Source organism: Glycine soja, chromosome 6 (assembly GCF_004193775.1).
Source record: "Glycine soja cultivar W05 chromosome 6, ASM419377v2, whole genome shotgun sequence".
Taxonomy (NCBI): Eukaryota; Viridiplantae; Streptophyta; class Magnoliopsida; order Fabales; family Fabaceae; genus Glycine; species Glycine soja.
The window spans coordinates 7,433,847-7,458,124 of NC_041007.1; the positions used below are offsets into that span (position 1 = coordinate 7,433,847).

Consider the following 24,278-nt stretch of genomic DNA (forward strand, 5'->3'; position numbering starts at 1 on the left):
TTTTTTTTGGTTTGTTACTTTAATCATTAGCTATTATTAATAGATTGAAATTATATAAATTTTTTAATAATGTCTAATGAAAACAAAAATTATAAGATGAGATAATTAGTGTGATAATAGAAAGTATGATAAAAGTATACATTAAATAATAACATTCACCAAAAGCTTAGATCAGCGCAATCTTTGCTTTTATTCATTGGGTATAATTATTTGTCATTAAAAGTATAATAATTAAAAAGAATAACACCTTCGGCTAAACATCATTAAAAAGGTATTATAGCCCAATTTATAAATTGATTTTACAAAATCAATCATGATAAGGGGGAATACACTCATAGAGCATTACGTGGTAGAAAAAGTGATACATATACGAGGTGCTCTAATCCAAGCTTTGTAGCTTCAATGCTGACAACCAACCGATTAAAGAAATTATATTTGTACTGTATCTTTCTATAATTTGTGTTTTACAAAAAGACAAACAAAACAAGAAGAGAAAGAATTCTAAAATAAAATGATTAATATAATAAAAAAAATAATGTTATATTAATAAATACTCGTGTAACTAGTTAGGTCTTACATTGGGTTTATGAGGCCTAACCCGGAATTATTGAATAAGTGGGAAATTAAAAGTAATTTATCTTCTCTTTGTCCTATGTAAGGTAAGGATTGCATTTATCTTTTTAAGTCCATATTAATTGCTACTATAAGTATCTTGTAACGGCCTTTGGACGATTGTTACATCTTCAAAGTGATTATAAAAATGGTTTATCATTATTGGTAAGTAATCGATCAAAAATCATCAAAGACAAAGATCAGACGTCTTGAGATTGTGACAAAAGTTACCAGTGTGAGATATAATCCTCTAACTCTGAGGGTCTAAGCATGAAGAGATTCGAAATTCTGGATAAGGTAGGTAGGTAAGATACAAAAATATAATTTTTAACAAAAACTAAAATAGAAGGAAACCACCCATTAAACCTTTTTTTATATATGTATATAAAATATAAAGTTACTCATATATGATCCTCCAATTAACCCTCGTTCAATACACTTTGTAGCCTCTGATGCTCGTTTCCCTCATTATTTTCCTTTCCACAACAGAATACAATACACATAAACATAAAAATAAACAAATTGTTAATCAGAGACCAGAAAAAGAAAGAAATAGAAAAAAAGAACCACGCAAAATGAAAAATAATGTTGTAACTCCTCAGCTCTCACCAGTCTCTTCGTCTCTTTTGAGTCTTTTATCTCCATCTACATGCACACATGCACATGCAGTACTTAACTAATAGTAGTAATTTCTCTCTATGAGTATCACCACAACCAATTCACCTCAACACACAACAGAAACACAATGGTTGTATTTGTGTTACGTTGTCTTTGAATATTCTAACCCCACCACTGGTGCACTGCAACACCCTCGTCCCTTAACTTGCCATACAAAGCCAAGCACTCCCAATAGGCCCTTCGGCTGGAATTCCCTGAGCTTCTGTTCTCGCGTTTTGGCTTACACTCCAAGAAAAGCTCGTCCACCAGCCCAATGGATTTGCTCTTCATCATCTCCTCTACCACTTCCGCCTCGGCTTTCATCACCACGTACTCCTCCTCCTTCACGTTCTTCCGAACCCAATCCGACATCTCTATTTGCTCCTTCCCCGGCGACAACGACGACGATGACGACTCCTCCGCCACCGTCTCTATGTTATACATCTCAAACTTCTGGTTCCTCGTCGGGTAATTCTTCGAAAACCACTCCATTCCACTCCCACCGTCCTTCTCCGGCACCCCCACGTCGATGAAAACGCGGCGAGGGTATTTCTCCAGAGAATCATTCATCAAATCCGGCAAGAACCGCGTGCGTTTTAAGTACTTTCGTGACTTCCCTGAAGACGCTCTTGGCGGCTCCAGTAGCACGTCCTCGAGCTTCTGCAACGCCACTTTCTTCGCCTCCGGCATGTAACCGCATAGCTTCCTCGGCGCAGCCACCACCAGGTTCGGCTCGTTGTTGCCGAGGAAAACCATTTTCTCTTGGTTGTTGGTCAATTCGCGAAATAGAATTGACAGAACCTGGTCGGTGTTGAAGGAATATTCAGGCATGGTGGAAGAGATTTTTTCAAGCAGGGATGATCTCGTTATGAATATGAAGGAAGCGAATGCGAAGAATGCCAAAAGCGGCAAGCGATAACGTGTTTTCATCATGTTGGATAATTAGAAAGAGAATAGAAAGAAATTTGTTTTGTGATTGTGGATTATATTATAAGTAATGACTTGTTTGGTTTCTGTGTAGGTAGAAGAAGAAAAAAGATATTGTGGGAGGGACAAAGAGAGGGGAAGAGGCAAACGGGGACTTAACGAGTGCAAAATCTGGCGGCGGTGTGGTTTCCACCCACTAGGGCAACGCGGTTAATTTGCAACGTTGACCAAAGTTTCAATAACTCCCTCATCCGCTGCACCTCCATTTCTTTAATCTGCAATAATATTGTATGGTTCTGTTAATAATAATAATTTGGAGCTACCTATGTTAGCGTCAACATGGTGCTCGATTCACAAACTTTCATCGATCACGAATGCATGGAGGGTGCCTGAGGAGAGAGATTTCTGAGATTGTGGCAATCTAGGTACAAATTTGGTGGGATGAAGGGTGCGATAGGAACGTCCAGGTATTATATGGGAGGGGACGAGAGGATTACAATTCACCCTAATTTTGTTTCGTCACGTCGACATATATGGTTGGCACCACGACAATTGAGCTGCACCATTCGCTATTTAGTTTTATCTCCTTCAAAAATTCTGCATTTTATGCATTGCATGTCCAAATTAGTGCATGATGCTATGAGCTGGAATTGGTCCTGCCAAGTAGGTTTGGAAATTGGGATGGTGTTAATATAATGATATTTGATGGGCATTCACAATAATGTTGTCCCACAGTCAAAGAGAGAAAAGAAAGAAAAAATATAATTATAATAAAATTTATGGTATAATAAAAAAAAATTAAAAAATATTGGTGGGGTGTTTAAAATAATGGGATGGTCATATATTATTACTAAATGAAATCAACATGTAATACACTTTAAACATATATATAAGTTTAAGGTGTGTATTTTTTTTATCTTTATTTAAATTTAATTATTTATCTCTTTTATGCATTTTTTTTACTTTCTTTTATTTAAATAAAAAAGTTAATACAGTCAAATCTTGAAACTACAAATTTAGAACTCAAAGGAAGATATATATATTCCTAAATGTTGGCGTAAAAAATTAACTATAATTCATTTTTAAAATTAAACTAGACAGTTGACATTTTGCAACGGCTTTGCCTTGCGCCTTGCCACTTATAATCACAATATATGCTATAAAAGGGATAATGAGGGCGTAACTTAGTAGTTTTACAAAGAGAAATGTTACATGAATGCCCACTAAGTTATTTAATCCTAGAGAGAGAAAAAGAAATTAAAGAAAGAAATATAGGTATAATAAGATTTATAATTGATAGGAAGAAAGAGATAAAAAAAAAATATTAGAGGAATATTTAAAATAATAATAATAATATCATTACTCTTTACAAATCTCACATGTCTATCACTTACTCACGTGCTTTGTACCTTAAGTTAGGTGAAATTTCTAAATTATTATTTTATAGTTTATGTGCATGTTTACTTTTATATTAGAGAATTGATTTTGAGTTTATAATTAATTTTAAATATTTAACAAGTTGTTATTAATTATCTTAAATAAAATTTTGAATTAGAGTCTTTTAAATAGAAAAAATATATATGATTTGAAGAGAAAATCCTAAGTTCCTCCACAAAAAATTATATATGAAGTTGGCGGATATTCTATATTAATGTTATGATGACCGATAAAAAAAATGATTTTATATATATTTTGGCATGGTAACCAATATCATAAAATAATAAAATTCAATTTAATTTAAAAATATTTTATTTACTGCAAAAGTATATAATTTTTTTGGTAATCTATTATTTTACACAAATAATTATTTTATTCTATAATAATCTATCAAATATAAAATTACTTTTACTTAAAAATGGTATAAAACTATTTTACATAATTTTATAAATAAACATTCTATTGATTAATATTAAATTATGAGGTTGGAATTTATATTCTACAAATAATAATTTGAGTTTTAATACTATTTTTAATAATTTCCTATTCACAAATTTTATTGATTAATATTTATATGATAATGTTAAAATATTTTACAAAATAATAAATATATTAATTTTTATATTAATATATTTTATTACACATTATGTGAAATAAGATCCTTATGAATAACAATTTATATATATATATATATATATATACCACATGCCTATCTATTCTATTATGGCTGGAGACACAAGAGGAAGACCGTCATTTCCATCCGGGTACAATCCTTCATTCATTTGTTGAACCTTGGGAATAACCATTACCATTGAGGTCAATATTAAGACTTAGTAATATTTATGATATTTATATACACTAATATAATATGTTTGGTTTTAATACTGTTTGGGTATAATTTTTTTTCCCAAATTTATTAATTAGGGGTTATTTTTTAATTATTATACATTTTGAGTTAAGTCATAACGGATATTATGAATTTTGTATTAAAAGTTGTAACATTCTATATAATTTTTTTTAATGAAAGTCGTTTTTATGACTTTTAATTTTTTCTTAATTTACGACTTTAAAGTTATAATTTTTTTTTCTTTAGGACCTTAAAGTTGTTATTTATTTTTACATTTATAACTTTAAATTCGTAAATATTTCTCTGTTAATGTTTTGTTTCTTTTTATGTTATTTTTTAAAAAAAATTGTAAATATTTTTTTAAGTTAATTTTTCTTTAAAAAATTGCAAATAATTTTTTAATTTAATTAATCAATAAATAACTCATTTTTTTATTATTTTAGTTTTATTTAATATTTTATATATTTTTTGAATATTATTTTATTTGATATGTTTTTTAATATTGTTTTATTTAAAATATTTTTTATATATTTTTACTAATATTAAAGAATTTGATTTTTTTGTAAATGAAAAAATAATTAAATTTAAAAACAACTAAATTATTATCTATTTTTAATATTAAATTTATTTATACAATAAAATTAATATTATTTAATAAATTATAAGTTAATATTAGTAACAAAATATTTTAATATTTTTATTTAAATTTTAGTCCACTTATATTAATGTATTAGGTTATCTTTTTATGTTTTTTCTTTAGTCTTTTTAAATTTAAGTATTTTATATTATTTTTTGATTTACAAAACAAATCAAATTCTTTAACATTAGTAAAAATATATATAAAAATATTAAATATAAAAAATATATTAAATAAAATAATATTAAAAAATATATAAATTATTAAATAAACCATATACAAAATATTAAATAAAACTAAAAAATTAAAAAAACACATTTATTTATTAAATAATAAAATTAAAAAATTATTTACATTTTTTTAAAAAAATACAACTTAAAAAAATATTTACATTTAAAAACAATTAATATAAAAACAATAAAAAAAATTTACAACTTCAAAGTTGTAAACGTAAAAAAAAAAAAAACATTTACAACTTCAACGCGGTAGATAAAAAAAACTTTACATCTTTAAAGTTATAAATTAAACAAATAACTGAAATCGTAAAATAATGTAAAAAATTATAACAGATATTATCACTTTCTAAATTAATAATTTAAAAATATCCTCAATTAGTGAATTCGAACAAAAATTACACCCAAACATTATTAATATTAAAGCCAATATTTTTCATATTTACATTGTTTGTTACCAATCATAAGGCATTAATGTAGTAGTTGTATTAAAAGAAGGGGTCCATCCCATTGAATATGTGTAAAAGAAAGAGTCCCTTTTTTACTCTCTCCAGTCTCTTACGCGCACTACCTATATACTATATAACACAAAAACACCCTTTCTTTCATTGCTTCACCCACTTACTTTTTCTTCTCTCTGAATCATAATACACACTACTTTGCCTTCAATTGAAGATGAGTCTTCAAGGATTTTTCCAACCCACCCACTCGTCGCAGGCTGCACCACCCACCCACTCGACCTCATCAAAGTCCGAATGCAACTTCAACAAACCCACACTCTCCGCCCAGCCTTTTTCACCTTTCACGCTCCCAGCCCAATGCCGCCGCCTCCGTCCTCCGGCCCCGTCTCCGTCGGCCTCCGCATCGTCCAGTCGGAGAGCCTCGCCGCAACTACAACGGCGTGTTCGACGCGATACGGCGCATGAGTAACCAAGAGGTCGTTGGTAGCCTGTGGCGCGGTTCAGTGCTTACGGTGAACCGCGCGATGATCGTTACGGCTTCTCAGTTAGCCTCGTACGACCAGTTTAAGGAAACTATTCTGGGACGCGGTTTGATGGAGGACGGGCTGGGGACCCACGTGGCAGCGAGTTTTGCGGCGGGTTTTGTGGCGTCCGTTGCGTCGAACCCCATTGATGTTATAAAGACTAGGGTGATGAACATGAATGCTGAGGCTTACAATGGAGCCTTGGATTGTGCTCTCAAGACTGTTAGGGCTGAAGGACCTCTTGCCCTTTATAAAGGTTTCATCCCTACAATTTCAAGACAGGGTCCTTTCACCGTCGTCCTCTTTGTCACCCTTGAACAAGTCAGGAAGCTGCTTAAGGATTTTTGAATTTTTTATTCATTTGGACACCTTCACTATTCATTCATTGGTTGAGATACATACTCAGATGATGGCGAAACATTCTTTTATTTAGGGATTAGTTATTGAGGTTTTGGAACTTTGGAGGACTATACCTTCTTGAGATTCATATTCAAATTTCATCAAATATAGTAGTATTTACCAACAATGTAAACATTAATCTGGAATAGAAATTCAGTCTTGATTCTTCAAGTTCAATCTACTTGTCGTCTCCTTTTATATCTATTTAATGCAAAATTACATTACCCATATTTGTGTTAAGTGCCTATATATTGCCATTTTACAGATATATCTGATACTGCCAAGTTGGGCAAGTCATAATTTTTTTCTAGTTTCTACTTCTCAACAATAAAAAAAAAAGTATCTATTTTTGTGTGTATTTCATTTTCCTTTTTATTTTTGGTAAGGAGTCATGGATGGAGCTGTGCGTTCTATCCAGATTAAGAGATTCCTTGAATCTGATTATAAGTAAACATAATAATGAGGTTACATATTAAAAAAAATTCTAAAACAAAAGAATTTGGACCAAGGTTATCTGCCTTAATAATGCTTTGCCAGCTTATGCCAAACAATTCAAACGTTATTGCAGTTACAAATACGATAATGTAAATGCAAATCAACCTGCTGCTTACTGAGCTAGTAAAAATCAGCATGTAAGGTTACAAACAGTTCGGCTTATGTCACGTGAAAAGTTGAACTATGCCTTGCACATGGTGCTTTTGGGGGTAAGTGGAATGCTTCTCTTGTTTGAATAAGGGTTCTTGAGGCAACCTTATCAAAGAAGGATTCTTCTCACTGTATTTCGTAAACCACACAAAACATCGTTGAAAGACAAGCAAATCCCAACATGGACAACAAAAACACTGACTGCATGTGGATCATGTTCTAGAACAGAAGAAAACTAGCCCTTTCAATCATCGACCTTTATCCACATTATAAGTCTGATGACCCTCTGACCTTCCTTTATCCGCATTATAAGTCTGATGACCCTCTGATCTTCCTCTCTCCAATTGTTTTGGTTGTTGATTCCATCCATCTGAGTGATGGGCTGGCTGGCTATCTGATTTTTTCAGTTTCTCTGAACTTTGATGCGATTTACCTTTGCTCAGTCCTTTCTCTGAAATCTGAACTGCCTCTGACCCTTTACCCTTTTCTGGGTTTGGCACAGACTGAGCTTCAGACCCTCCAAATCTATTGGGGGATAGATGTTTGGGAGATGGAAGTCTAGGAGATGGAAGTCTAGGAGATGGTAGTTTGGGGGATGGAAGTGATTGGGGACGTTCATATCCTTTCCCTTTTTCCACATTGATTGAATAGCGACTTGAGTCTCGGCCTTTATCCATACTTTGGAGTTCATTTTGAGTCTGACTTCGTCCCACCTTCAAAAAGTTCAGTCTGGATGTCAGTTTTGTCAGTGCAGAAGGAGTGGAATTTGCTCCCTGTTGTGAAAGCATTTGAATAAATAAGTCTATCTAGCCGACTAGTCCTATCAATTTGCAATATCAAGGTTTATCCTAGAGAAATACACGATAAACTAGTTAGTTACAAGGCTAACAGGTAGGTAACTATCTTCCATGAAAATTAAATTTTACCCTGCATTGAATCACTAATTTGATTTGTTCATCCCACTACTAAGAAATGTTATATAAGTGACAATGATGAAACAAGGAATGAGGACAGGTATAACATGGATAAAACAATTATTAAATCCTTCTTATGAAAAATGTTATATAATGGAATTAATTTGATAGAAAAGGAGCTTGAAACTTTGATAGAATTGGCATTTTATTGACTTTTTTTGGATGGATGAGGGGTATTTGGTAGTAGTTCTGATTACACAATTTAAAGAAAATGCTGGTTTAGATTCATAGCCAAGTTTGTGAAACATACCTCACCCTTTGTACCAGATCGCTTGGAGCTAGTTGGTGGGTGTTTGTTTGGTAAAGGTGTTGATTCAGGCTTTCTCTCAATATCATTTTCTGCTCCACCAATATTAGTGTCCTGTTGTGCCATTACCGTACCATTGATTTAAGAAATGATAAATTTGCAAGTTACAATCATCATTTTCAGAAAATAGGCTTATTTTCTCTATAAAGCTACATGAGAAAATAAATGAAAGACCACCTTTGGCTTTTAAACGAGAAAAACTTGAGAGGTAACAGCTAAAGGAAATATGCAACTTGCTGTCTAGCAAGTATAAACAACAGAAATGTGTTTGGGAGAAAGAATAGAAGTTCCATAGGATTTTTATAAGTAACCAGATAAAGCTTTATTGTTCAAACTTCAAATTTCAAGATACCTCCTAGGCTCTATGCAGGAGCAAGATCCCTCTCTATTAGTATGTTCATTGCTTTAAAACTCATTCAAATCTTCTTTTATTTTTCAGCATGTGGCAGATACTTTGGAATAAATCCTTGTTGATATACTGTAGATTTACCTTACTTATTGATCTGTCAAATTGTGGCGTAGCAGCAACTTCAGCATCTACCTTGTGTTTCCTGTTAATAACAACAGTGAAGAAAGTAAAATTTAATTATCCACATAGTTTCAATAGAAAAAAGAAACAGACAAGTGGAAACAAACACCATTGTAAGCTAATAGAAACAACCAAGTGCCAAAAGGACTTCTACAGAGATGTGGGAAGAAATATTGCGAACAGAAAAATTGTCTATGAACATTGATTGAAGCAATTAGGAGTCTGGGACTGTAAAAATAACAAGAAAAAAATGCAATAACAAACATTTGGATAATGATAAACATACAATTTTCTTTCTTGATTTGATATCTGTCGTGGTTTATTAGAGGAATCTGAAGTACTTCCATGATTCCGCTCAATTTGTGCATTAAGCCTCACCCCAATCTCATCAACCTTCCACTCTAAGTTGGCAAGATCTGCTTCTACCAGAGCTAATTCCTCAAGCTCTGCTTTGTTCTGTATAAGATTTGGATATTGTAAATGAGTTGCATGATCAAAACTCAAACCATCTTTGTGTGAATTTGACAAGTCTTTTCAGCAATATAGGGTAAATCATAAACAAGAGTCCTACCTCAAGAGCCACCCGAGAATTCTTTTCCTTGTGCAACAGTTCCTGCAGTCTAGCCACCTGTGAAAAGAAAATTTAGAAAACAAAATCTCCACTTATTTACATGGAGGAAAAGGTTAACTTCTCTCATAATGAACATACATCTTGCTCAAGAGCCAGATGACGCTCTTCCAAGGCTTTCTTTTGTTTGTCCACATGAGATTGCAGCTTTTCATTTGCCTTCACCTACAAGGGCAACCGAAACTGATCAATTGATTTAAAAAAATTCCAACACGTTCAAACAATGTAATCCAAAAAGGAAATCAAGAACATACCTCCTCGTCAATTTGGGTTTGTAGTTCTGTCCTGGCAGCTTCAAGCCTTTCAATTTCATCTCTAAGGTCAGAAACATAAATTAGTGGACAGAGAAACATGAAGAAACTAACAACAGAGATGCACACTCTTAAGTATCTGCTCCACATCAAATAAAAAAATGCACAGCAAGGTATGGTCAACATTTAGAACCTCTAAAATAATCTTTATATGAATTCATAGTTAAGTGGCTATAAACTTCCAAAAGTCATGGAAGGGGTCACTCTGATAGAAAAGGTTAGGATGCCAATGATGGAAAGACAGTGCAACCAAAGGAAGGAAATTTTTCTTGCCTACTCATTTTTCCCTGGTTCTTAACACAAGAAAGAAAAGAAACTGAGTGCTGGGTGGGTTTCGATCTTTCCATTTCTGAAATTCCAGGCAAATAGGGATATAATACTAATACTCTAACTAAGATAATTTCAAGCATACAAATATTGAAATATATAATAATAAAGCATTTACATTGAAGCGCTTGATCCTTTAATTACAGAACTGATAGATGCATAAATAGGCAATGCATGGGAATGGGATAAAATAGGAACTAAAGAATCATATCCAGAGACAGAGCAAGAGACTTGCCACACAATTGATAGAAGTCAATTACTTACTCATCTTCAAGAGGAAAATCAATGGATTCCATGGAAAGATTCTTCCTTGCCTGGACAGAATAAAAAAGAAGAGAAAAACCACAGACTTATTAGTGGAAGGCAATTTAACTCAATGTGGTGCGAGTGGCAAACTTAAGGCAAGTGATAAAGACATTTTTTTATAGATTTACTTACAGAGGTGCGCCCCAATGTGGTGCGATGCCGAGGTGCTGGGCCATTGGACATGGTATTGGATTTTTTGATACACGAAGCAGGGCTAGGAGAATTTGAATTATGCAATGTAGCTTGATTAGTGGAAACTCCTCCAACTATATCAGCAGGCTTATTGGACTGATCTATATAGCCAGTCTTCTTTGAACTAGTGACTAGTTCAGAGCTTTTGAAATCTTCATGTTGAGTCAGTGAGCCTTCAAGTGACTTTGATGATAACTTCCGAGTGGCTTTCAATTTTTCACTCTTACCAGAGGATTTCGAACTTGAACTAGCATGATCATGGTCCTGTTCATTACCAAAAAACAATTGAATAAGAATTTTTGCTCTTCCTCTCTCCTCTTAGTCCTCCACATCTAGGTGGCAGTGATTGCAGCCACATATGTAACTGTTATAATCATTTCAAATAATAGTTCAAGTTATTGGAGCAATTTTAGAGCTAAGGTAGGGGAACAGTTTGTTCAACAATACAAAAGGTAAAATGAAAACTAAGACCAGTTGAAGATAGGAAGTGAACATTGAATGAAGAAGGCAAGTTAATTACTCTACTATGTTTATTGTTTAGCCTGAAGAGACTACACATCTTTCCTTCTAGGAATTAAGAAGTTTGGTACTAATACCTTCTTTTTTTTGCATTTATACCATGTATATGAATAATTGATGATAACCCTGCCACTTCTTGTCTAATTACAGATTTGCTTGAATGAAATAGTGCAAGATAGCCAGAAAAGCCCTGACAGAATTTTGGGTATAAACACTGTTTCCTTCTTTGGAACAATTGACTTAGATATTTTAAATGGAATTTATAATTGACTAATTTTCCTACATTAAATTTGGTCCAGTGGAATGAAATGGACTAATTAAAAACCTATTTACCATAACCACACCAAATTGTCTGTGAAATAAATAAATCAGGTTTGAACCTCATCATCGGCCTCAGAATCTACAGTTCCACTGTACGATTCACTAACAAGATCATCATCTGCATCAGACTCGTGTATTGATTCATCTTGTTCATCATCATCATCATCTTCATAATCATCATCATCATCATCATCATCATCATCATCAGTTGCCCCCTCACTCTCAGATCCACTCTCTTCTTCTGAGTCCGTGTATATATCAGGGGACACAGAACCTCCCTGCTAGAACAATAATAACTTACGAATCTGAAGAGACAATGATAAATAACCATAAACCCTTAGCCCAGAAGGAGACAGCTACAATGATACATTAACACCAATGGGCTCTATTGAAAAGATAGAAGCATAGAGAATAAAATTTATAGTATAATATGAAAATGAAGCATGCATTTAATTAGACAGAGGCAAAGAGTCACTCCACTTATGAAGTCTGAAACTTAAAAAAAAAGAAAACAAAAACAAAAAAAACTATACTGATCCTGACCCTGTTGCAAGTGTTTTTTCATTTGAAGGGGACTTCTTGGTCAGGTATTTGATGGGCAGGAGAGTTTTGTATGGTGACCATTCTTTGCCATCCTAAACTGATATAAGGAATGGCTAGTTCAAAAAAATTTCACCTTACTGATAGAAGCTAGTTCGAAATTGAGAACCATCCATTTAAATACTTGCAAAAAAATATTTCATGTGCAGCTAATTATGTCTTCTCTCATGAAAAGGAATTCAACCTATAAGTAATGCACTCCTTGTAAATTAGAAGAAGAAAAAACAGTTGTACCAGAGGCAGGTATGATTCAGCATACCAGCATAAAACGTCTAACCTTAAGAATGATCTTAAGAGTCTATCAGATGAATGTGGCATGGTTTCATAATTTATTTATGGAAGACAAGCAAAAAAAAAATATAATTACCCCAAATATGCTGCTATATTCTTCTAATAAGGTTATACAAATTGCTTGAGCATGGTTTGCCGCAGCAGCTGCTTGTAAAAGTTGAACAGAACCATCACCACCTACATCAAAATCATTTTCAATTTCACATTCTCCAGCCAGAAGGGGGCGAAGAAGTAAAGGCGCCATGCAAGCTGCCACAGCTGAGGAGCTCATTCTATTCACAGCTTTGCGTGAAGCCACAGTTTGCATCATCATAAGTATTCTGTACAAGAATGAAATAAATATATTACATCATCAAAACATTATCTAAAGTAGAAATGTGTGGTGCAAAAGAAAAATTGAACAGAATAAAAATCAGTTCCACTTAGCCAATTGTGTAACCCTAAGTGTAAGTGTAACAAATGAGCCTTACCCAATCAAAGAATAGATTCAGTCAGAAGTTACATCAAGGACACATTGTCATTAAGACTAAAAATTATGCTCCATATGAGCTCACTTAATGGTAGCTGGTTTGTTCATAATACTGAGTATTCAATATGGCATCGATAATAAACGCTTAAAGATCACTTGTTAAGGCTCAATGATCCTCCTTTCATTAGTTATTTAGCTAGCATCTTATTACAAATAAAAAAATCTCAATCGATGTCACACTTTGTTACAAATTAGTAAATAGACGATCCTAAGCCCAAATAAAAGAGGAGGGTTCTGTTTAAGAATTGGCATTCAACGTATAACGTGGACTATTGGAAAGTTTCCTTAATTGCAGCTTCTTTGGTTTGCCTTCATTGCGGTCTCCAGCACTTTCATTGTGCTAGATGTGAGGAAGTGCGTTTAGTACCACATCACCTAGTGATAAGGCCTAACTAGTGCTTATAAGGCTTGGGGAGTCCTCAACTTGCAAGCTGATTTTGTCAGATTGAGTAAGCCCTGAGCCCAAATTCTAAGACAAATCTCTGACATGAACAAACATTTTGATTGTGTTTATGACTGGACACAATGGTGTCATTCAAACTATGTAGCCAATCACCACTTATGGGAAAAGGCTTTAGTTGTCATTGTTACAAAAAACTTTCATCTTTTTTTATAATTCAATGTTAGGATCCAATTGCAAGGTAATGACACTTGAGTCCCACATTGGAAGTATTGGAAGTATGGAACTCTAGTGTGGCCTGTGTGAAGGTAATGACAGCTAGTGTAGTGTGATTCTTCCAAAGTTCTTATCAATGGGTATTAGAGCTTTCTACCATATCAACAACATGGGTGGTGATGTTGGTATGACAATGTTTGCCCAAGACTATTCAAAGGATTAGTGTGCAGCCAACCAATATGAGCGATGGGATGTAGTGGGATGTTAGGATTACCTAGTGTGATTCTTCCAAAGTTCTTATCAATTGGTATCAGAGCTTTCTATCATATCAATGGCATGGGTGGTGACATTGGCAATGCAATGTTTGCCCAAGACTATTCAAAGGATTAGTATGCAGCCAACCGACATGGGCGATGGGACTACAGAGTCTGATGGGATGTATCAGGATGTTAGGATCCAACTACAAGGTATGGGACTTGAGTCTCACATTGGAAGTATGCGGCTTACAGCTCTCTAACTACAATGGCTAACTTTTGTGGTGTGGTTCTCCCAAGGTTCTTATCATTCAATCTATAAACTTTTCAGTATTTTCATGGAATGCTTGCACGGCTTTGGAGCATTAGGGTTAATAATCAAACATTTAAAAGGCACGTTCACTAGTATGCTTGTCTTTTTGGTTTAATTGATTCTCATTCATAAACAATGAATTCAACATAACCTCTCAATAAGTAGATCCAAAGTATATGAGCATATCATATATACACAAATCTAAAGATATCCGATCGTAACTTTGGTGATTTAGTAGGTTTCTGAAACACAGAAGACTATCCCAAATCAACGATATATAATTCATTGATTAAATTAACTAACTAAAGAATAAGAGTATTCTAAAACGTTAAACCCTGAAATTCAGAAAATAAGATAACAAAGAAAGCAATCAATGGGTTATATATCAAAAGGAAAGAAATGAGAAAAAAAAAGAAAGTTATCAATCAAATACCTTTGCAGTAAGCGGCGATTTGGTTCAGGGAAAGTGTCATTTATTGCTGCACGCATAGCAGCAACCCTACTACCACGCTCAGTTCCTGATTATTGTGGCAATTTCAAACAACGAAATAAAATTAAACTTCATGAGAGATTTATGTAAGTTGAAATAAAATTATTGTGGCAATTTCAAACACTGAAATAAAATTAAACAAGGAAGATCTTCTCATTCCTCCTTTTGAACAAATTGTCAAAAAAAACATAAAACTTTCCATTAAAATTAGTATAAGCTTCCATGTGTCAACTCATATATTATAAATTTCAATGGAAAACCTTCAATTTAAAAACAATCAAGAAAATAAACTTTCAATGAAAAGACATAAATAATGGGAACACTAAAATGAGGTAAAGACGGAAAAACTAAAATAACTCTTACGGCAAGCTTCTAACAGTGCTTTACAACAAGATGCAGGGACCGGAGAAGATGGCAATTCACGAATTACATGCTGAAAATGTATAGAAATAAGAAATGATAATAATGTATGACCAACATAAAGGAATCAGTACTTCAGTTTACCATGAAAATACCTTAACACAGTCACCAACAACATGTGCATCCTCGTCTGGAGAAAACTCAACTTTTCCTGCAACCATATGGCAAACCCAAGAGCATAAGATTTGATGAGTAATTTTGAGCCAAGAAAGGGGGAAAGGAAGAAAGTGCCTGCAAATGGAAAATTGCGAAACTTCATATTCTTCACCCATAATATTCTACTGGAAAGAATGGCCATAGCATGTCAAATGCTTATGCAAATATTTCATTTGATATGCAAATATTTAAGGAAATTTCACTAAATCCAATTAAATGAGTAGTGTTCTATTAGTTGACAACTTGTCATATATGATAAGGAATTCTCTTTGATAAATAGCACTCAACATATTACTCAGAGAACTTGTATTGTAAAGCCTAAAATATTGCGGGAGCTCTTAATTACTACACATGTGAGAACTATCTTCAGCACACAATATTGAACAAAAATGGAAGCAGGGGCCAAGTAAAGGCAGATGTATCCAGACAGAAGCATACAATTCAAAGATTAACTGGGAACAGAAGCACAAACCTTGTTCATATTCCCGAACTCGACGTTCAACCTCATCAACATCAGCTGCTTGTCGCAAGATTCCTTCTATGTTAGCACCTATTTTATAATATTTATTAGATTCATATGAAACACACTAACAGTTTAGCAATACCAAAAGGACCATTCTGACTTGGTATTGGCTCAAAGAAACTAATGTATATTCACTGCTTGCTCCCTCTCACCTCCCCCTTCCACCCAAAACAAGAAACGAAACCTGATTGCAAGGTCATGGATGATATAATTTGAAACCCTTAGGCCTTATACTTTTTCCCCCATTTTAAAAAAAAGAATTAGGTTACTCTTTGCATTTTTCTTTTCTTCATTAATAAGAAACACCGATGTATTAAATATGCCAGATGAGGTAAATCTTTTATACAAAATAAAGAACCAAAAAGTCTGGGTCAATTACACCCATCAGCTGTGCACTTGGCATTAAATGCCTCTTATGATGCATCAAGCATGCATTTATAAAATTCTCTGATGCATGAGAACAACCACTTTAGAGTATTCCAATTTAGATATGCACTAAAAATCAGTTACTCTTCACTTTATATATAAAGGAAGTCTTTCAAGTAAGATTCTGAGAGGTAAGAGTCGTTAATCTTGGTTATACATGTAAGATTGAATAGTTAAGATTAGCTCCTTTTACTTCTAAGCTGTCACCTAATAAACTTCCCATACATACATATATACGTACAAACATACAAAGAGAGAGAAAGAGAAAAAGAAAACCCACCATGCTCTTCTATGAATGTTAGGGCTTTCTCCAAAAATGATGGAGTTCCATCAACATCCTCCAAAGCAAGTAAAATTGGCCGGCCAACGACAGTAGACTTAACTGGTTCTCTATCCTTCACTATAGAAGTGCAGAAAAATCATATCAAAGGAAATAAAAAGTTATCATCTTTTACTGCATTAAGTACAAGTATCATCACATAAAAATTCACGACGGAGGTACTCTACAAATATCATTGTTAGATTTCAGCTTAAAACCAATTGGCACTAACTGAAGTTGCCCAACAGATATATAAGCTGCACCCTGAGAATTGAGACAGGTGATATGAGACTTCCTGATAGTCATAAATTTGAATGAAGGAAAAAAGAAAATAAAAAATAAGGTGCAACATATTACAGAAACAATCCAAATGTACAAAAGAGATGATCAATCAGACGATACAAATTTAATACCATTTCCACTATCGCCATAGAAATGGATATGTAATGTTCATAACAGAGATCAAATCAGAAAATCAACAAACTTAACTATAGTTGTTAGAATAAATATTCACATGATGAAAATTAAATTGTCTATCGAACCACAGTATATAGATCATGAACATTTGTAGTGTAAGAACCACAGGGTACGAACTGTGTGGTTAAATGACATATGTAAAGCACAATTATAACAAGAGCATACACTGGTCCAAAGAAATATCAATTGAATCAGTCTGATCGTTCCTGAAGATACCATTTTGCTCTGTCACATTGGCAGCATTAGGTGCTAGTGCCAAAGCATTCTCAAGTGCAGTCTTCCACTCATATAAATCCTCTGTAGTTTCAGCCTACAGCATCAACAATGAAATGATATGTTAGCAACAGATAAAAATCTGTGCATTCTACATTCTTTGTCTATGTCTATCTCCATATGTGCTGAACCAATGAGCATTTATATCATGTGGATAAAGAACATAAAATCTTACAAAAAAAAAGGTAAAGCAACCACGATTAGAGCATTGTATAAACAATTTGTCTGGGAGTACAATTCAACAGAATAAAAATACTAATATCTTTGTAAAGAATTAAGACATCTCCTGAAAGAAAAATTATGGAAAAGAAAAATAAAGCACCTTAAGTGTGAAAGCTCGTCCATCATGAACATCAGGAAATTGTACAGTCAAAAGTTTCTTATCTGCTTTGATAACAACACTACAAAATTTGACAAGTTACAGGAGGTCATGAAACTTCTCAATCCTGCTATCTTGACAATATGAACATAAACATTAAACAGAACAATAATAATGTGTGGTTGTGGAAAACAAGCCAACCTGCCTGAATTGTTGAGGTCAATGCCACCAAGGGTCAAATTCACTTCATTTCCCTTCTGAGGGACAGCATTCTGTAAAGCAAAAAACACAATGATAAAGATATGAATATGATAACAAGTTTCCAAACACAAACCAAGTAAACATGTTAGACTTGCATGTGTGTGTGTGTTGATAAGGTTTCTTTTATCTCACACTGCTCGCCTAAACTGTTATGATGAAAGGATATAAAGAATCTATTCTTAGCAATGTATCAATGTTCATAATCTCAAATTAGATAACAAAATCTTGTATAGTAAAAGAAAAATTGTATCACCCTACATCAAAAAGGAAAAAGCAAGGAAGCTGGAAATTCAAGCCTTGTACATTGTTCATAAACATTCTGTTTTACAATTTCTAGTTCTTACAAATCAATATTCTTTTCATTGCAATCAGCATGAACCTCAACCCCAAGAGGCCAAGACAATCCTATTATGATATATGCCTAATCAAAAAAGGACAATTAACAGAGGAATGGTGCCTCATATCCACTAGATATGGAAAAAATTAGCCACAGCTTTGCCAAATTTTAGGTAGATTCAAGAATGGTTGTTGGATACAATAAAGTGGAAGAGACCACATTTCCATAAAAAAATGTTAATGCAAGCACCAACTCATTTTTTTCAAAATATATATGACTGACATTTTCCTTGGAAAATAATTTTAAACGATTATGGCTCCTAAAAGTAAAGATGAATTTGTTATTAGATATAATTAGAAATACTCGCAAAAAAAATTCAATAGACAAAAATAAATTTACATCCACCATCTATTAACATTGCTTTAACAAAAGTACCTAAAACTAGAAAAACTAATCCCAACATTTCAGCAGATATATTTTCACTTACTAAAAGAAATAGTGACAAAAAATTAATGATATTTAAAAACTATTTTTTGGTCTGAAATTGAATGAACTGCATGATCAGTTATCAGTGTGACTTATTAAATTAATTCAGCACTTAAGGGTTTTTTTCCGAAGGGAGGGGGGTATCAAAAACACTGATTAAATGCTTAACACAATACAGAGAAACACAGTTGAACAACATGAACAAAGTAGATGCTGAAAAGGTTACTTACTGGATCACTTCTGAAGAAAACAAGTGAAGTCTGTGTTAAAATAAACCACCTTTTCTTCCAGGATGTCCATCCAATTCCTACAAGTCAATAAATACACACTATGCAATAATAATGACCTCACAAACTCCTTCTTCCAAGAGTAGAAATCTAGTTTTGCATTCCAGCATTATACATATTGTAAAAATATGACAATTAAATTTTGGAAGGATTAAAAAAAGAATCAACAAAGATAAAGGATGCCAATACTGACTGTAGAAGGCCTAAAAGAAAATAATGATGCTGGAGCATATTTACTTCCTCATATTGGTTTAGATCAGGCATTACAAAGTTCTCATCAATTCCAGGTCTGTAGTTCTTTCTTTTTTCTTGAATAAATTACTATCCCCTTGCTTTTACTATACAGATCTCCCTTTTATTGTGAAAACCCATATTAAACTTCGTTGTTTTGATAAAGTATGCTACGACTAAATCCAAAATGTAGTCAAGCCTAACAAAATTGTTAAGTGGGCCATTTACTCATGAATGCTTTCAGGTCAAATGTCTTTCCTATCAGTTTTCAACCTTATATGCCGATGAATGTAACAAACACATTCAATTCAAACGATCTGGCATGAACGTCAGATAATTTGACCTCAATGAATGCATTTTTTCCTATTCCTCAGCTTATAAGGCTGAACAGAATTTGCAAATATGCAAAATACATGGCAAAAGAGAGTGATTGATTCTGTAAAAGGAAAAAGAAAACTATCAGTCTACAGCACCCATTTCTCTTCTGCCTTTGGCTTTAAACATTTAGGTAGGAGTTAGGACTATCATGTATACCACAGAAGAAAAGACATCAGATCTGCTCTTACTGGCTGCAACAAATTACATACATGTTTGGTTTCTTCAAAGAAAATATGTAAACCAGTGGAACAAAACACACCTTTAGAAGATATTAAAAGTGGTCCACTCTTGAAAATCTGCAAGATATGAAATGACAGGAAATTAACTTTAGGTATCAGAGGGGCATGGAAACTTTCACTTCCAACTAGCTAAACTTAATAGTATTTTCTTTTTCAATTAGGCATGCCTCTCATCACCTGGGTAAGGTCAATTACGATATGCTTAGACTCTGATAAAAGAATATTCTTAAAAAATAAAAAGGATTGCCATAAAAATGTATGGTCATGCAAAAGTTCAACACGGGTAAATTTTGACCATTCCGATTTAAATGCCACAGCCATGCTTGATGCTTCTACTTAAGCAGGAATTAGTCCGGTTGATCCAAATTCACACAAAATTCCTCGTTTGCAAAGACAACAATTACCATATTGCCGCTTCCACCTTGAAAACGCTGATTTTGTTCTTGTGGCCCAGACTGGGAAATAGGAGTGGGAATAGAAACACCACCATTTCCCTAAAAAATGAACACATCATTTGCATCACTTTAGTTTCCTCTGTCCATTACATATATATAATGACACCAATGGAATGATGTATCCAGATTCCAAGGCACCGTAATCCTCATTCTTTAATTAATTCAAAACTTATGGTAAAAAAAAAGGCAAGAAATTTGTGCATTAAAAAATAGTGGCAGTAAACAAATGAAAAAAGCTTTTCACCTGAGACAATTCTGCACTTTTGGTCATATCTGTGATCCCAAAATCACAGAAGTATATCCAAGATGCTTAACCAGCAGAAATCACAACATTCAATTGACCAAACCCTGAGTTCAAAATCATCCAAATGGCAATGCAGCAGCTCAATGGTTATTAATTTATTGCATACATAACCATCCAAAAAAAGTGAAAAGAACGAACAAATAAAGAAAAAAAAACAAGACAACTTTTATTTGAATCAACATTGTTGCGGACCTGGCTCTGAAATCAACCAAAGGCAACAAAAGTGTGAATAGGGGGAACGAACGTCTTGAGAGGTGTTGGAGGGAAAAAAACAACAACAACAAAAGAATGGAAAGCTTGAAAGTGAAAATAGTGTTTGGGTCTTTGTCTCTGGATTTGTGTTTCTCTCTCTTCCCCAAATGGAATGTTACGTTAGAAATGTTTGGATGGTCAAAATCGAAGCCAAAATCCTCATGAGGAGCGGGTCTTCCTAATCTGCAACACTTGGACACGTCAACCTTAAAAAACGAACCAGATGGAGGGAAAACACACTACACAGGAACAAGATCTTAGAATTGAGGGTACTTTCGTCATTTCAGCACTCCCCTCTTCCTTATTACAGATTTTGTTTATTTTTGTTCACTGTCGTATTCTTATTCTAAGGTTGCCAGATGTCGCAAGCGCACTCACTACGTGCAAACACGTGTTCCTCTTCTTAGTAAAGCCTCCAATACATGAATTATATGATTTTATAAAAATAAATAACATATTTATGTTAACCTATTTTTTTAAAAATAATAAATTCGGCCTTCCCTATTTTATTTTTGAACCATAATTGGTAAATGTATTCTGAGCAATTTTAAGGATACACCCAAGATCAAGAAACAGGTATCGATAATGACAGAAAAAGAAAAAGACCAAATATATCAAAGAAAATATACTACTTGTAATTAAGGATTTGAAAAAAAAATACGTTGAGTGAGAAGTTAATTCTTTAAAGTCTTCAATATATTAAGTATTATTTTATATTATATTGAAAATTGAAGTCTTATTAAGAAATATTTCAAAAGAACTGATTAATAATAGATGAAAATATAAAAGATATCTAACATAAATATAATATATGATGTACTATTTTTAAAATATATATATTCTTTATTTTTTATTGTTAACCAGTGTCTTTCATTAAATACTTTTTTCTAATTAACAAAAGCTTATTATATTTATTTGCCGGCCCCATTGATAATTGATAATAATAGTAACATGTGATTTTGGTTCGCCTGAAAGTAGGAAATAACTGCATGCTGGGCCTTGGATATCGGCCTCGTTCATAATAATGTTTAGAAAAAGGGAAATAATTTGCTTATTACGGTCGGGTTTTTTATTATGAAAAAAAGGTCATTCTATAAACGCGTGTAAAATGTTGAGAAGAGAAAAAAAAAATAAAAAAAAATAATTTGAATATATAAATCAATTAATAATTTCAAAGTTTCTAAAAAATATAAAAAGTAAATACTATAAGTCATTTTTCATAAAAAAAAATATAAATGGAAATATTATCATGATTTCGGTTTATAATATAGGAATTAATTCTATTTCACATTATGATATCAAATGAAAATGAAAAAATTAAAAAAAAGATATTTTTAATAAAAAGAATACTGTAATTTTTATAATTAAATTTATTTAGTAAAACAATGGATGGAGAGATCAAAAAACACTAAATAACTTTCAAATTTCGTAAATAAAATATACAAAATTGGTGAACTTTTTCTTTTTTGACTGAAGGTGAATTTTTTCATACAACAATATACTTGTTACTTTTTTCATGCAAACATGTTTTTTATCCTGTACCCACGTTTAAGTCGGGAAATAATTCAAATTTCTAATTTTAAATTTTTAAAATAATGTTTAGATTTAAAAATCTATTATTTTATCTTTAAAATGTTTTTAAATTTACAATCATCTATAAAATACGAATTCGTTTTTTTTAGGATTATGATATTAGATCTATAAATATAGATTTTTGAGATGAAAATAATCACCCAACAATTTTGAATTTTGATATAAAAACAACTTCATATTGTTTTTTCTTTAATCGAGTATTCAACAAAAAAAAAAATAGTTTCTATAATTTTCAATCAATATCTTATTTTCTTCCATCAACATTAAATAAAATATAATACTTTTAAAACAAAATCAATAACATTTAATTAAATTCAGTATAAAAAAACATTTAATTAAATAAACTAGTTTTTATTTTTTGAAATTAAAATTCTAATATTTTCCTATATTTAATTTTCATTAATAAAGTAACTTTCTACCAAATAAACAAATTTTCACTTAATTTATTTCTAAATTTAACACTTAAAGAAAAATATATATTTAATTTACGTTTCAACTATGTTTTTAATACCAGTGCAGTTCATGGTTGCCTGATTTTGGTGAATGGGTGATGATTGGGAATAATTAACAAGAAAAGGTCACAAAAATAGATTACGTACACTTAAAGAATTTAATTTAAAATATTTTTTATAGAAATATCAATATTATATTATTATTTAATCTTAAATTGTTATATATAATATTTCTTAATTTTTACATAGAAAAATTAAAAAATTAAATAATATTTTCTAATTAATTGATGGTATAAAAAAATCCCATCATGATAATCAAACTCATACTTAATAATTTTTTCAAAAAAAAAATGATGGTTTTAAGTTTGTTCCCCGTTCCCGCTGACAGAATTTATGGCTTGAACGTGGATACTGGACAGGAACAAATCAGTATACCAAATCTAACGCTACCGTTAACTGTTTTTAACTATACAGCAATCATAAACTCAACAGTGGATTGATTGTACTTTACCTATTGAAACAATGCTAGCTAGTCTCTCTCACTCTCTCACACTTTATTATGATTAATTAATATTTATTGATTATTTTTTTTTTTTTTGGATTTCATATCTAAATAGGATAGAAAATTATTACTTCCTTCATCATTTTTTTATAAGTAAAAAATATATGTAATTTTTTGTTTCTAGTAAAATTGAATTATTATTTTCTTATTTAATGAAATTATGTTCAAAATGAAGTTTGTATTTAATACCAAATTAGAATAGTTTAGAAAAAAAAAGTTGTTTTAATTGGAAATCACACAATTTAAAATTTAAATAAGTTAACTAATTTTTTTAATAAATGTTACTTTCTCCATCCTTAATTATAAGACACTTTTAATTAATTAACATTCCTTAAAAAATATTAATTTAGTCAATTACATTAAATCTGTCAATTATTTGTATTATTACTAAAAAAAATACTATTTTCTTGACATTTTATTGTTTAATCGTTTCTCTTTATTGTTTTGAGAAATAATAATTAAGTAAGAGTATTTAAGAAAAATAGTCATTAATGCATAAAAAAAATCTTATAAAAATTACACAATTTTTTTAAAAAAAAATCTTATAAATAGGGATAGAAGAAGTAAATCATTTTTTTCTTGCTTATAAAATAGAATGGAATGAGTAAATGATAAGAAAGTTTCACCAAAATTGATAATTTC

The 24,278-nt window shown here is 32.1% G+C and overlaps 3 protein-coding genes across 5 annotated transcripts; 1 reads left to right on the forward strand and 2 right to left on the reverse strand.

Moving 5' to 3' along the window:
- Nucleotides 1-955: 955 nt before the first annotated feature.
- On the reverse strand, nucleotides 956-2,628 carry LOC114415230. Its single transcript, XM_028379823.1, has one exon. It carries the CDS (start codon nucleotides 2,200-2,202, stop codon nucleotides 1,393-1,395), a length of 810 nt encoding a protein of 269 aa, XP_028235624.1. The 5' UTR covers nucleotides 2,203-2,628; the 3' UTR covers nucleotides 956-1,392.
- On the forward strand, nucleotides 2,536-6,911 carry LOC114414265 (mitochondrial uncoupling protein 4-like). The gene is made up of 2 exons (XM_028378561.1): nucleotides 2,536-2,581; nucleotides 6,031-6,911. The coding sequence occupies exons 1-2, from the start codon at nucleotides 2,536-2,538 to the stop codon at nucleotides 6,681-6,683; spliced, it is 699 nt and encodes a 232-aa protein (XP_028234362.1). The 3' UTR covers nucleotides 6,684-6,911.
- Nucleotides 6,912-7,232: 321 nt separating this feature from the next.
- Nucleotides 7,233-21,260, reverse strand: LOC114415231 (rho GTPase-activating protein REN1-like). 3 transcript variants are annotated; one of them, XM_028379825.1, is made up of 24 exons: nucleotides 20,970-21,260; nucleotides 20,718-20,821; nucleotides 20,423-20,512; nucleotides 20,039-20,075; nucleotides 19,114-19,190; nucleotides 18,001-18,071; nucleotides 17,803-17,881; nucleotides 17,424-17,517; nucleotides 16,692-16,811; nucleotides 15,935-16,012; nucleotides 15,402-15,457; nucleotides 15,250-15,319; nucleotides 14,830-14,914; nucleotides 12,761-13,004; nucleotides 11,853-12,071; nucleotides 10,894-11,217; nucleotides 10,720-10,769; nucleotides 10,072-10,132; nucleotides 9,899-9,982; nucleotides 9,761-9,817; nucleotides 9,476-9,645; nucleotides 9,151-9,211; nucleotides 8,604-8,714; nucleotides 7,233-8,152 (listed from the first exon to the last, which is right to left on the reverse strand). In XM_028379825.1, exons 2-24 carry the CDS (start codon nucleotides 20,742-20,744, stop codon nucleotides 7,628-7,630), a joined length of 2,790 nt encoding a protein of 929 aa, XP_028235626.1. In that variant the 5' UTR covers nucleotides 20,745-20,821; nucleotides 20,970-21,260; the 3' UTR covers nucleotides 7,233-7,627. The 3 variants fall into 3 exon arrangements, with proteins under 3 accessions (XP_028235626.1, XP_028235627.1, XP_028235625.1); XM_028379826.1 differs by having other exon boundaries at nucleotides 7,233-8,092; nucleotides 17,373-17,517; XM_028379824.1 differs by having other exon boundaries at nucleotides 17,373-17,517.
- Between the last annotated feature and the right edge of the window lie 3,018 nt (nucleotides 21,261-24,278).

Coding starts and splice junctions, on each gene's coding strand:
- LOC114415230 (XM_028379823.1), bottom strand. CDS start 2,202: ATGATGAAAACACGTTATCGCTTGCCGCTTTTGGCATTCTTCGCATTC.
- LOC114414265 (XM_028378561.1), top strand. CDS start 2,536: ATGGTGCTCGATTCACAAACTTTCATCGATCACGAATGCATGGAGG. Junction 2,582..6,030: donor CGATCACGAATGCATGGAGG/GTGCCTGAGGAG, acceptor ATTGAAGATGAG/TCTTCAAGGATTTTTCCAAC.
- LOC114415231 (XM_028379824.1), bottom strand. CDS start 20,744: ATGACCAAAAGTGCAGAATTGTCTCAG. Junction 17,882..18,000: donor GACCTCAACAATTCAGGCAG/GTTGGCTTGTTT, acceptor CAAATTTTGTAG/TGTTGTTATCAAAGCAGATA. Junction 15,320..15,401: donor TTGTTGGTGACTGTGTTAAG/GTATTTTCATGG, acceptor ATACATTTTCAG/CATGTAATTCGTGAATTGCC.